The sequence below is a fragment of the Saccopteryx bilineata genome, chromosome 2 (genome assembly GCF_036850765.1).
Source record: "Saccopteryx bilineata isolate mSacBil1 chromosome 2, mSacBil1_pri_phased_curated, whole genome shotgun sequence".
In the NCBI taxonomy this organism is placed as follows: Eukaryota; Metazoa; Chordata; class Mammalia; order Chiroptera; family Emballonuridae; genus Saccopteryx; species Saccopteryx bilineata.
This window is the reverse complement of record NC_089491.1, coordinates 38351220-38363899: the sequence shown is the minus strand read 5'-3', so window position 1 is coordinate 38363899 and position 12680 is coordinate 38351220. Positions and strand designations below refer to the sequence as shown.

General features: G+C 38.1%; 1 protein-coding gene across 10 annotated transcripts in view; it reads left to right on the top strand.

The window, feature by feature from the left end:
- UNC13B (unc-13 homolog B) overlaps positions 1-12680 on the top strand; it is a 296704-nt gene that overhangs the window by 121288 nt on the left and 162736 nt on the right. For all 10 annotated transcript variants that reach the window (XM_066256835.1, XM_066256833.1, XM_066256836.1 and 7 more), the window contains exon 7: positions 1404-1461. In XM_066256835.1, coding sequence (XP_066112932.1) covers positions 1404-1461 — 58 coding nt within the window. The remainder of the gene's footprint in view (positions 1-1403; positions 1462-12680) is intronic.

The window sequence follows — 12680 nt, the reverse complement described above, 5'->3', positions numbered from 1 at the left end:
TTTATAATGGTTATTATTTATAACCAAGTCCCTTTGTTACTTTGGAGTAGGTTGCTTAACCTACAAGAAGTTTTGAACATTTCTGTGATTGGCAGTTTTACTAATGCTGTCATCTTGTTTAAATTGTACTTCTGATCCTTCCCTAGTGGAGGTTGTAATAGTAGTATCTATCTCTGGTATTTTGTATTATAATTTGTTGCTTGTACAGTATTTACATATTTATATACAAAAAAATGTTTTGTATATTGGATCCAGCCACTTGAAATGCCCTTCACTACTAACACTGCTTTATAAGCACCATCAACTTTTGTTTGGATGATTGCAATAATTAGTCTATTTCCCTTCTTGTTCCCTGTGGTTTATCTCATACAGCAGCAAGAGTGATTTTTAAAGTGTAATTAAGTCACATCTTCCTTGTGTTTAAAACTCTAAATGGCTTCCCAATGTGCTAAAATAAAATCCAAACTCTCTAACATGGTTTACAAACTCTGCTCTCCTGTTGCCTGGAACAAAGCCTTGAACAAAATAGGTATTCAAGAAATATCTGTTGAATGAGTGGCTCATTCATTGGTAATGCTAAAGAAGCTTTGTATTGCCCACGATTTCACAGCTTATTAATAAGTGCAGAGTTAGGATGAAAACTGCAGATAATTTGCAGATTGCTGGACCACATGGTTTCCCACTCCTCCAATGGGATCTGAACCAAACTATTCTGTCTTCCAAACTATATGTTAATTTGTTTATGCCTTTTTCTTTTTTGTTTTTCCTTTCCAAATCCTGCCCATCCTCAAGACTTGAACTTAAATTATGTGCCATTTTATAGAAAAAAAATTTTTTGTGGCTTCAGTGCTCTGTATTTGTTTTTTGGTGGCAATGGTGGCAAGTTGGGTTGGGAAGGCTGGAGTATAAGTGCAAAAGGGACTCTAGATTTTAGATGTTACATTACATGCTTAAATATATAAGTAATTTCACTTATATCCCACATGACCTTGTGAGGGAAGAAGCACTGTTTTTTTTTAAACATCAGAAAACTCAGTCTCAGAGAAGTTTTTAGCTCTATCACTCAAATGAGGAAATTTATACTTTAGAGGGCTGAGTTTTCTAAGTCCTTTGAGGTTTCTCTTAAGACTAAGCCTTCTACAGCTGCCCGGAAGGTGCCCTTGGCTAGAACAGTCTCTTGATTATCCTGCTTTATTTAGCCTGTTGCATTGGACCAGTGCCATATCTGATTCTGGCTGCTTTGTCAGGATCACACGGAAATCAGCAGCAGGATCATCTGTTTCTTTTCAATAAAAAAGTTTGACTTTTGTCAAACACTAAATCTTTTTACAAGTGGCTGTGATTCCCCCCCCCCTCTTTACTTGGGCCTCTTATATGTGTTTTTTTCTTCTTTCTGCTTCTAGTATTCTATTCAAGAAGAAAGCCAGAGGAAGCCATTGCCCAGTGCTGCCGCCCAGTGTTGTAAGTGAGAAACTTGTCTCTGAATCTCTCTAATACACAGCTTTCTGTGAGTTCTCCAAGTGTGGTTTATTTTGAATTGAGGAGGGTGGAGTTGTGGTGTATGTAAACAGAAGATATTCCAGAAGCACACTTATTCAGGCCCATAACTCCAATGGCTCTCTGCCCATTAGCTTTAGGAAAAGGTCTTCTGGTTTTGTGTGGCTGTAGGCAGGCAATGGTGCTCGTCTTTTTTCTCCATTTGTCAGCTTTTACCCTTGGAATGATTTTACTCATTCTATCCCCATTTACCTGTTGTGATTAATTGTGTGTGTGTGTGTGTGTGTGTGTGTGTGTGTGTGTGTGTGTGTGACAGAGAGAGTCAAACAGAAAGGAAGGGAACAAGATGAGAAGCATTAATTCTTTGTTGCGGCCTCTTAGTTGTTTGTTGGTTACTTTCTCATATGTGCCTTGACTGAGGGGCTGCAGCAAACTGAGTGACTGCTTGCTCAAACCAGCGACCTTTGGGCTCAAGCCAGTGACCATGGGGTCATGTCTATGATCCCATGCTCAAGCCACCGACGCAGTGCTCAAGCTGGTGAGCCTGTGCTCAAGATGGTGACCTTGGAGTTTTGAACCTGGGTCCTCTGTGTCCCAGGCCGATGCTCTTCCACTGCGCCACCACCTGGTCAGGCCCTGTTGTTATTCTTTAAGGTTCAGTTTAAATGTCATTACTTCTGGGAAATCTTTCTGCTGCCTTTTCCTTCCCCCAAGTCTAGCTAGGTGTTTCTCCTTTGCTTCTGTAGTATACATCTATCATATAACCTATCATGTATTATAATCTGTGTATTTCTTGGACAAGAATGCAAAGTTTTTAAAGGCATAGATATTCTTCCTTTTTTGTATTCCTAGCACCTGGCTCACTATCTGATACATAGTATAGTATGTCTCAAAAAAGTTTGATAAATGATTAACTGAGTGAGAGAACTGGTCATTTTTCCTCAGATTAATTTATCCAGACCACACAGATTCTTTTTGAAATGAGCCATGCATTGTTGATATATTGCTACCTTCTCAGTTTCTCTCAAAACAAAGATACACTGAAGTATTGATTTGGAGTCTGTTCTCTTTCACTTTTTCAACTGGAAATGTATGTGCATTGTGTCTTTTGTGTTACTATAGTTTTTTGGGGTTTTTTTTGGTATTTTTCTGAAGTTGGAAACGGGGAGGCAGTCAGACTCCCGCATGTGCCTGACCGGGATCCACCTGGCATGCCCACCAGGGGGCGATGCTCTGCCCATCTAGGGTGTCACTCTGTTGCGACCAGAGCCATTCTAGCGCTTGAGGCAGAGGCCATGGAGCCATCCTCAGCGCCCGGGCCAACTTTGCTCCAATGGAGCCTCGGCTATGGGAGGAGAAAAGATAGAGAGGAAGGATAGGGGTAGGGGTGGAGAAGCGATGGGCGCTTCTCCTGTGTGCCCTGGCTGGGAATCGAACCCAGGACTCCTGCACGCCAGGCCGACACTCTACCACAGAGCCAACTGGCCAGGGCTGTGTTACTATAGTTTTTATAACTCAAATGTCAAATTCTTATCAACTACAGGTTGAAAGTGGTGGTAATGGTGGCAGTAGTCATTACAGTAATACTAGTAATAATGAGAACCACAGAATCTAACAAATTTTAAGGTCTTGCAGTATGCCAGATGCTGACCTAAGAGCTAAAATGTACTAACTTATTTAATCTTTACATAAATTTTACTCATCTCTCTCCATACTTCAGATGAGGAAACAAAGGCATACAGAAATTGAGTAATTTTCCATAAATCACATAGGATGTAAGTGGTGAAGTAAATATTCACAGACAACCTGACTTGATCATCCATGCCTTGAACCACTATACTACTTCCATCATATTGTTTGTGAGAATGAAAACCTCTATTTATGGTTTGTAAACGAATTTGTTGCCTTCCATTTTATAGGCTACTTTCCTAATAAAAGTAAGACCAATGGGAGAGGTCAACTTTTTTTTCTTTAATAAAGAAAACCTGCTATTTTTTCATGATTTTTTTACTCCTTTTTATGGCCATTTAGGACTTAGAATTTATCAAACACTTAGGGTTATAGACAGTGGTGGGATTCAAATAATTTAACAACCAGTCCTCTGCCCTAATGACCATTTTAAGTATTAAAAAAAGATATGCCAAAAGGTAGTTTATTATTTCATGCATTTAATACTTAAGAATAATAAAAGAGGTACACAGAACTAGATTATGTTATAAGAAAGAGTTTTAAAGTATTAATGGAAAATATTAAATAATCCCTGACAAAAAACAATAAAGCTGTCATTTAAGATATTTCCATATTGCTTCTTGATTGGCATCCTCACTTGCAATTTTTTTCACCTATGGATGGAATGAACATTACTATGGGTGCTTAAAACACGCTGTTGTGCAGATGAATGTTAAAAAAGAGTAAGGAATGTAAATTTGTGATTTCCACATTGGGTGGCTGCGCAGGTGCCCACCTTAGAGAGAACCCTGATGACAAATGCCATTTTAACAACCGGTTCACTGAACTCAACAAAAAATTAGGTGTCAGTTCTGCTAAACCAGTGCGAACCAGCTGAATTCCACCGCTGGTTATAGAGACCAGAAGAATCTGAATTGAAGATCAGCTTGTGGATTAAATGTCTATAGATCCTTTACAAAATCATTGTAATGAGCTAATTTTGATCTTTTGAATCTTTTAAACTGTTTTTCAGGTCTGCTAACGAGAAGTAAAATGTAATGATTGAAAATTTCTCTCTTATTTCTCCCTGGGCCCATTTGATGAAATGCAGTTCAAATGATTAAACAGCAAATGCCACCTGACCAGGCAGTGGCACAGTGGATAGAGCATCGGCTTGGGATGCAGAGGACTCAGGTTTGAAACCTGGAGGTCACCAGCTTGAGTGTGGGCCTATCCAGCTTGAGTGTGGGCTTACCAGCTTGAACGCAAGGTCGCTGGCTTGAGCATGAGATCATAGACATGACCTTATGGTTGCTGGCTTGAGCTCAAAGATCCCTGGTTTGAAGCCCAAGATCGCTGGCTTGAGCCCAAGGTCGCTGGCTTGAGCAAGGGGTCACTTGCTCTGCTGTAGCTTCCCACTCCCCGCCAAGGCACATATGAGAAAGCAATCAGTAAACAATGAAAGGGCCACAATGAAGAATTGATGCTTCTCACCTTTCTCTATCTCTATCTCTGTCTCTCTCACACAAAAATAAATAGAGCAAATGACAAGAGGGCAGGAAGAAATAACAGGCTATAAATAATCAGCAAGTTTATTACATTTTTCATCTGTTTAATGCCTAACTTTTATTTTTCCATAAATAGACTGTTTCTATCTTTTGACTACTTTATATATTTTTATTTTGAAAAATTTTAAACTTACAGAAAAGTTGAAAGTACAGTAAGTACTCGTTTACCCTTTACTAGATCAGTGATTAACATTTTGTCTTATTTGCTCCTCCTCCTTCCCACCTTTCCCTCGTATCTTTATTTCTGTCTCCATATATAGATACAGAAAATACTTTTTTTTTTTTTCAGTGAGAGAAGGGGAGATAGTGAAACAGACTGCTGCATGCACCCTGATCGGGATCCACCTGGCAACCCTCATCTGGAGCTGATGCTCTAATCAACTGAGCTATCCTCAGTGCCTGAGGCCAATGCTTGGACCAGTCGAGCCATTGGCTGTGAGATGGAGAAGAGAGAGAAAAGGGGGAAAAGGAGGGGGAGAGAAGCAGATGGTCATTTCTCATGTGTTCCCTGACTGGATATTGAACCTGGGACATCTGTACACCAGGCTGACACTCTATCCACTGAGCCAACCATCCAGGGCCAAAAAATACACATTTAAACAATCATTTCAATATAAGCTTCAGACTTCATGACACATCAGCATGTATTCTTTACAAGCTAGGAGAGTCTACATAAAATACTATTGTCAGAATCAAGAAATTCAAATTGATGTAATAATATTATTTAATATACGGTTCATATTAAGAATTTGCCAATTGTTTACCAAATATTTTTATAGTTATTTCTCTCTCACCACACATTTTATTTGATTGTCCCAACTCTTTAACTTTCTTTAGTAATAATTTAAAAATCCTTGCCTTTTTGGTTATGACATTGGTATTTTTTCCCAATTAAAAATATTTAATTCTATTTTTTTTATTTTTTATTTTTTATTTAGTGAGAGGAGGGGAGGCAGAGACAGACTTCTGCATGTGTCCTGACCGGGATCCATCCAGCATGCCCATTAGGGGGCGATGCTCTGCCTATCTGGGGCCCTTGTTCTATTATAAGGGATCCATTTTTTAGCACCTGAGGCAGAGGCCATGGAGCCACCCTTAGTGCTGGGGGCCAACTTGCTCTAATCGAGTCACGGCTGCAGGAAGGGAGGAGAAGAGAGAGAAGCAAGAGAGTCTGAGGTGGAGAAGCAGATGGGTGCTTCTGTGTGTCCTGACCGGGAATCAAACCCAGACATCCACATGTCATGCCAATGCTCTACCACTGAGCCATCTGGCTATGGCCAAAATATTTAATTCTAATTCCAATGTGTAATGCATATGGGAGTATACATTTATATAAGTTTTAGCAATTTGGCAGTATATACCAGGAGTCTTTAAAATATTCATAACCTTTGATTTTAGAAGTTGAATTTCTAGAAATTTATCTTAAGTAACTAAGAAGTAGAAAGGGCTTTGTGTATAAAGATGTTCTTTGCAAAATTATTAAATATCAAAAATTGAAAATTACTTAGTAGTTAAGCAACAGTATAATGATAATAGCAATGAGTGAATATTATACATTTTAAAAAAATTAATCTTTGAATAATAAATGAGGGAATTTTTCATGAAACTAAGTAAAAAAGTATACAAACTCTCTCTGTATAGTATCTCTGTGTACATGTATATGTATATACATATGCAATTTAAGACATTGCTATGGACTGAATTGTGTACCTCCCAAATTTATGTATAATAGCCCCCAATATGATTATATTTGGATATGGGGCCTGTGCAGAGGTGATAAAGGTTAAATGAGATCATAAGAATGAGGCCCTAATCTGATAGGACTGGTGCCTTTGTAAGAGGAAGAGACAACAGCTATCTGTATGAGGACATAGCAAGAAGGTAAGCATCTGCAAGCCAGGAAGAGAACCTTCACCAGGAATGAGATCAGCTGGTACTTTGATCTTGAACTTCCTAGCCTCCAAAACTAAAGAGATCAAGGGTGCAACTCATGGACTTAACCATCTCAGATGTCTCAGGTGGAAATGTAAGAAAGGCAATCATTATAAAGTGGTAATGAACTTGGCTAAATTGTTCCACTGTTTTATAAAAGGTATAATTTGCATGAGTTCAAATTGGATATTTAGCAGAGTATTCTAAGTAAAGTATTGAAGCTGAGGCTGGGTCTTCCTTACTGCTTATAGTAAAGTGCAAGAGGAGAGAGTTGAATTGAAGAAGGAATTGTTAAGCAAAAAGGAACCAGAACTTGGAGATTTGGAAAATTCTTAGCCTATACATATTATAAAAATGAGAAAGCATGCTCTGAGGAGAACACTAAAAGAGCTCATAGATGTGAAAAAATAAAAATAAAAGTAGAAAGGTTAAAGACCCTAAACCTGAACTAATAGAACTTACAGATACCAGTAATAAAAATGTCGTGTATTACTTTATTTGAAAACTAAAAGAGATCATGGATGTGACTCATGGACTTAATTAGCCATCTCAGCAGAAGCCAGGCTAGAGATGGGATTATACCAGAGACATTACCCATTTCAACTAAAGGTGGGAGAGAAAGAGAATGAAATGAAGGAAGGCTGTTGGATTTCTTGGATTCTACAGGACCAGAGCCAGTGGTGGGATTCAGCTGGTTTGCACTGGTTTGGCAGAACCGATACCTAGTTTTTTGTTGAGTTTGGTGAATTGGTTGTTAAAATGGCACTTGTATCAGGGTTCTCTCTAAATTGGGCACCTGGGCAGCTGTCCAGTGTGGAAATCACAAATTTACATTCCTTACCCTGTTTTAACGTTCATCTGCGCAACAGCGTATTCTAAGCGCCCGTAAGTGAAAAAAATTGCAAGTGAGGATGCCCATCAAGAAGCAATATAGAAAAATCTTAAATAACAGTTTTACTGTTTTTTGTCAGGTATTATTTAATATTTTTTATTAATATTTAAAAACTCTTATAATCTAGTTTTGTATACCTCTTTTATTGATTTTATTTAAGTATTAAATGCATGAAACAAACTATTTTTCGGTATGTTTTTTTATGCTTAAAATGGTCATTCAGGCAGAGAACTGGTTGTTAAATTATTTGAATCCCATTACTGACCAGATCTTAGAGTTATTTGGCTATAAACATGTGCTCTTCTGGAGGAAAATGAAGAAAGACCCAAAAGGTGATTCAGAGAATAAGATGGCTGCCATTCCCAGCACAGGCCCAGGGGACAAGGCTGTTTCCTTCTGTTTCACTGTACGAAACCCTTCACTCTGTGAAGCCACCACAGAGAGCCATGGGGCAAGGCAACCCTGCAGATCTGTGGGGGTCATTGGCATCCCAGTGGGCCTGGCAGGTGAGACATATAACTAAAGAGAATTATTCTCCAGCCTTAATTTAAAATTCCATTAAGATCTAATGGAATTTTCTTTACTAGATTTTGGTCTTGCTTATCTCCATCACCTCTTCCTTCTCTGCTATTTCTCCCTGTGGAATAGAAATAATCTCTGTATGCCTGTCCCACAGTTGTATTTTGGAAGCACATAACTTGTCTGATTTCACAACACTGGAGAGAAATTTTGTCTCAGGATGAATCATACCTGTAGTTGCACTCATATCAATGAGACTTTGGACTTTAGACTTGAGTTGATGCTGGAATGAACTAAGGCTTTTGGGGCTAATGGAATGGAATAAATGTATTTTGCATGTGAACAGGACATGAAATTGGGGTAGGGGCAGAGGCAGAATGCTATGGGCTGAATTGTGGCCCCCTAAAACTCATATGTTGAAACCCTAACCCCCACAATGTAGTTGTATTTAGAGATAGAGCCTGTGAGGAAGAAAATGTTAAAGGTTAAATATGGCATTTTGTTTTGGCAGCTCTGAGTAGACTAATACACTTAGGTAAATGTATGTATGTACGTAATTGGGAGAAAAATGTCTGGAAAGGGAAGCACCAAAATATTAACTCGATTTGTCTCTGGTGTGTTGGATTATGACTTTTTAGCCTCTTCTGCATTTCTTACATTTTCTAAATATTTAACAAAGTACTACTTATTATAGTTAAAAATTGTTAAGAGCAGTAATGGAATCATTGAGTCCTTGTTTTAGATCTAGATTTGCTGTTGTCTCTCTGAGTGATTTTGTAAATCTTTCCACTTGTCTACTTTAGTCTCTTGATAGAAGAGTTGGGCCTAAGTGATCTCTAGATTGTACCTACAGATAGGTACAGGGTTCAAATCAGCAATTCTCTTGCCCAGATAGACATCTAACCTGTCTGGCTCCCATTCTTGCAAGCATCCCCAAATTTTGTGAATCTTGGAGCCTCTCCTCACTTGGATTCACAGTGGAGAAACATTCATCTTGTTCCTCTCCAGGAGGTAGAGAAGGGGAGGGGTAACCTCTCTTCACAAACACCTGCTCTTCCAAAAGGTTATGGAATTGCACCCGCATTGGCATAGACATTCTATATTATAACTGGCAATGATCCAGTTAAATTGTCTTACAAAATTTCCTAAAACCTGGATTTGTCTGATTGTTCCTTCACGATTAGATTCTGATTACTACATAGCTGATGTCAATTTTGCAGAAATTATTTGTGATTCCTTTATTTGTGATGCTGATGTTAATTATTAGTTCAGATGATGTTTTCCAGATCTCTCTACTGTTAGGGTATTTTTTTTGGGGGGGTTACTACTTTGAGACTGTGTAAATATCCTTTTTCTCACAATTTTTTATTCATTAATATTAGAATTTGTTATGATTATTGCCTTTATTATTTATTACATTAGTGGTTACAAAATGATGATTTTCTAATTTTTTCATTACTTTTACATTGAGTAGCTATCTATGTTCTGTAAAGAAGAGCTTTCCTTCTTATCCTCCTTTTCTTATGACTATCACTAAGAACTCACGAATTTTTTAACTCAGTGTTTTACAGTCCAGTTTAGAATATTTGATGCTCAAATTGTCCCAAATTTGGCCTGTGAGAGTTCCTTAAACTAGATCCTATGTCCTTTTGACATGGCTCCATTCCCCTCCCTCCCTCCTTCCCTCCTTCCCTCCTCCCTCCCTCCCTCCCTCCCTCCCTCCCTCCCTCCCTCCCTCCCTTCCCTTTTCAATTGGAATTCATTGGGATGACATTGGTTCACAAAACCATATAGGTTTCAAGTGTACAACTCAATATAGCACCCTCTACCCCAAAGGCTCTTTCCATCCTCATTTCCCCTGCTTTGCCCAGTTCTACCTACCCCTTCCCCTCTTTCTCTCTGGCTATTGCCACCCTATTGTCTGTGTCTGTGTGATATGTATATATGTTTTTTGGCTAATCTGTTCACCTTCTTTCAACCAGTCCCCCTTGCTCCCTTTCCCTCTGACTGCTGTCAATCTATGTGTCCATGCTTCTGTTTCTATTTCGTTCCTTAGTATGTTGTGTTCTTTAGATTCCACATATAAGTGAGATCATACGATATTTGTCATTCTCTGACTGGTTTATTTCACCTGGTGTAATAATCCTCAGGTCCATCCATGCTGTCGCAAAAGGTAAGACTTCTATTTTTATGTCCGGGTAGTATTCCACTGTGTAAATGTACCACTGCTTTTTTATCCACTTATCTATTGATGGCACTTGGGCTGTTTCCAGATCTTGGCTATATTCTTGAGATATATAGTGGGATGGCTAGGTCAAAAAGCAGATCCATTTTTAATTTTTTGAGGAAACTCCATATTCTTTGGCCACTTCCTTTCTTGGTATAAGATGTTCCAGGATCAGATTGTTCAATCCCTGCCTCAGTCCTAGAAAAAATAATTTCTTCAAAGAGCCCTGATTCCTTTTGGTGGGAAATGGTATTTAGAAATGAAGATATTGGATCTTATTATGCTCTTAGCTACTGGAGTGCAATTGTTTCTTGGCTGTTAAATGGATAGAGCTAGGAAAACACACACATACACAATTCGTATGTTCATACTGATATCGCCAATTAATACCCTCACCACAGGATGTCTCCTGACTTTCCCCCATTCCATATTTATGGCTTTTATCTCTCTCAATGAGAACAGCAAATTATTTACTCATTTCCTTAATTAATGTGCACAGGCACATTAATATACTGATATTAATATTAATACACTAATGCTATTAACATACTGATATACCATGCTATTACCAATAAGAGGCCTACTAATTAAAGTTTAGATTCTTGAAAGTTATTTTTTTACCTTAGGATATAACTCACATAGGATTGCAAAGTCAATGTCACCTCTAAAATTTAACAAAATTTCATAATGTATTTTGATATCCAGTCTATAAATAAAATTCTCCAAATCCCCCCCCATATATTTTTGCCTGTTTTGTCCCAATTTAGGATACAATCAAGATTCATTCATTGCATTTGAATGTGGTGTGAGCTAAGGGTCTAAAATCATCCTTTTGCATGTGAACATCCAGTTGTCCCAGCATCATTTGTTAAAAGGGCTATTTATTCCCCCCCCATTGATTTTTTTTGTATTTATGTTTGAAACAATCTTATTAGTAGTTAACAGCCTATTATTTTTCTTCCATGATTTTTTAGAAGATTTAATTTTTTTAAATGTATTAATATACAGAGAGAGGAAAGGGGGGGAACGGGGAGAGAGAAAGAGAAAGAAACATTGATTTGTTATTCTACTTATTTATGCATTCATTGGTTGATTCTTATGTGTGCCCTGACCAGGGGTCAAACTGCAACCTTGGTGTATCAAGACACACTCTAACTAGCTAAGCTTCTGGCCAAGGCCTAGCAGATTTAATTTTATATACTCACATAAAAGAGAATAATATACTTTCTTTTAGGACATGTTCCTGAGATGTGTTCTCAATCTGTTGGTGGCAGATACCAAGAGATGCATGCTTCTTTGCATACTTGAACCTTAGCACATCATGCTTACTTTTGCAGGTCTTATCTGCATGCTGGCTTTTTCATATTTCAGTAATTTTTTGCTCCTCACTTTAAAGAGCTATTTTGAGGCTGTACAATTTGGTCTGTATTTGATACAGATCTCACTTGCAACAAATGGTAATATGTGAACATTTACCTTAGCCACAGGTTTAAAAATACTACAAGTTGATGCAGGGAGTGAAAATGGTCTGTTACTTTCCAAATGTATCTAAACTTTCTAAGGTATTCAAAATTTATTCTTCAATAAGGATATTTTAACCTACATCTTGTCAAAGAATGCAGCAGCATACCCTGTTGCCACACCAAACAGTCTTATGACTACTAAGTTCTACCACATTTTACTGTTTTCAATTGTCTACTTTGCTTACCCACTGTAGTATTAATGATAATATATCATTGGCTGCAATCAAGAAATGAATCAGAAGTGATTCAGCATCTTGCAAAGATTTGATGATCTGAATACTCAAATATTTTGCTAATGTGTATAAATTAGTACAGCCTTTTTAACTCAGTAATCTCACTGCTAGAAAGTATTTAAGGAATATAACTTGAGATACAAAGTGAGATTTGTATATAAGATTTAACTATAATGGAGAAAAATTGCAAAAATAATGGAATAATGGGTAATTATAGCTTTCTATATGATGGAATAATATGCTGTTAATTTTTAAGATAAAGAAAATATTTATGTGAATAAGTTTTGAAAAGTGGGATTTTATGTTGATTCAGTAGTATTATATCAATAATCTAAAAAATAATTATAAGCCCTGGCCGGTTGGTTCAGTGGTAGAGCGTCAGCCTGACGTGCAGGAATCCCGAGTTCGATTCCCTGCCAGGGCACACAAGAGAAGCGCCATCTGCTTCTCCACCCCTCCCCCTTTCCTTCCTCTCTGTCTCTCTCTTCCCCTCCCGCAGCCAAGGCTCCATTGGAGCAAAGTTGGCCCTGGCGCTGGGGATGGCTCTATGGCCTCTGCCTCAGGCGCTAGAATGGCTCTGGTTGCAACAGAGCAATGCCCCAGATGAGCAGAGCATCGCTC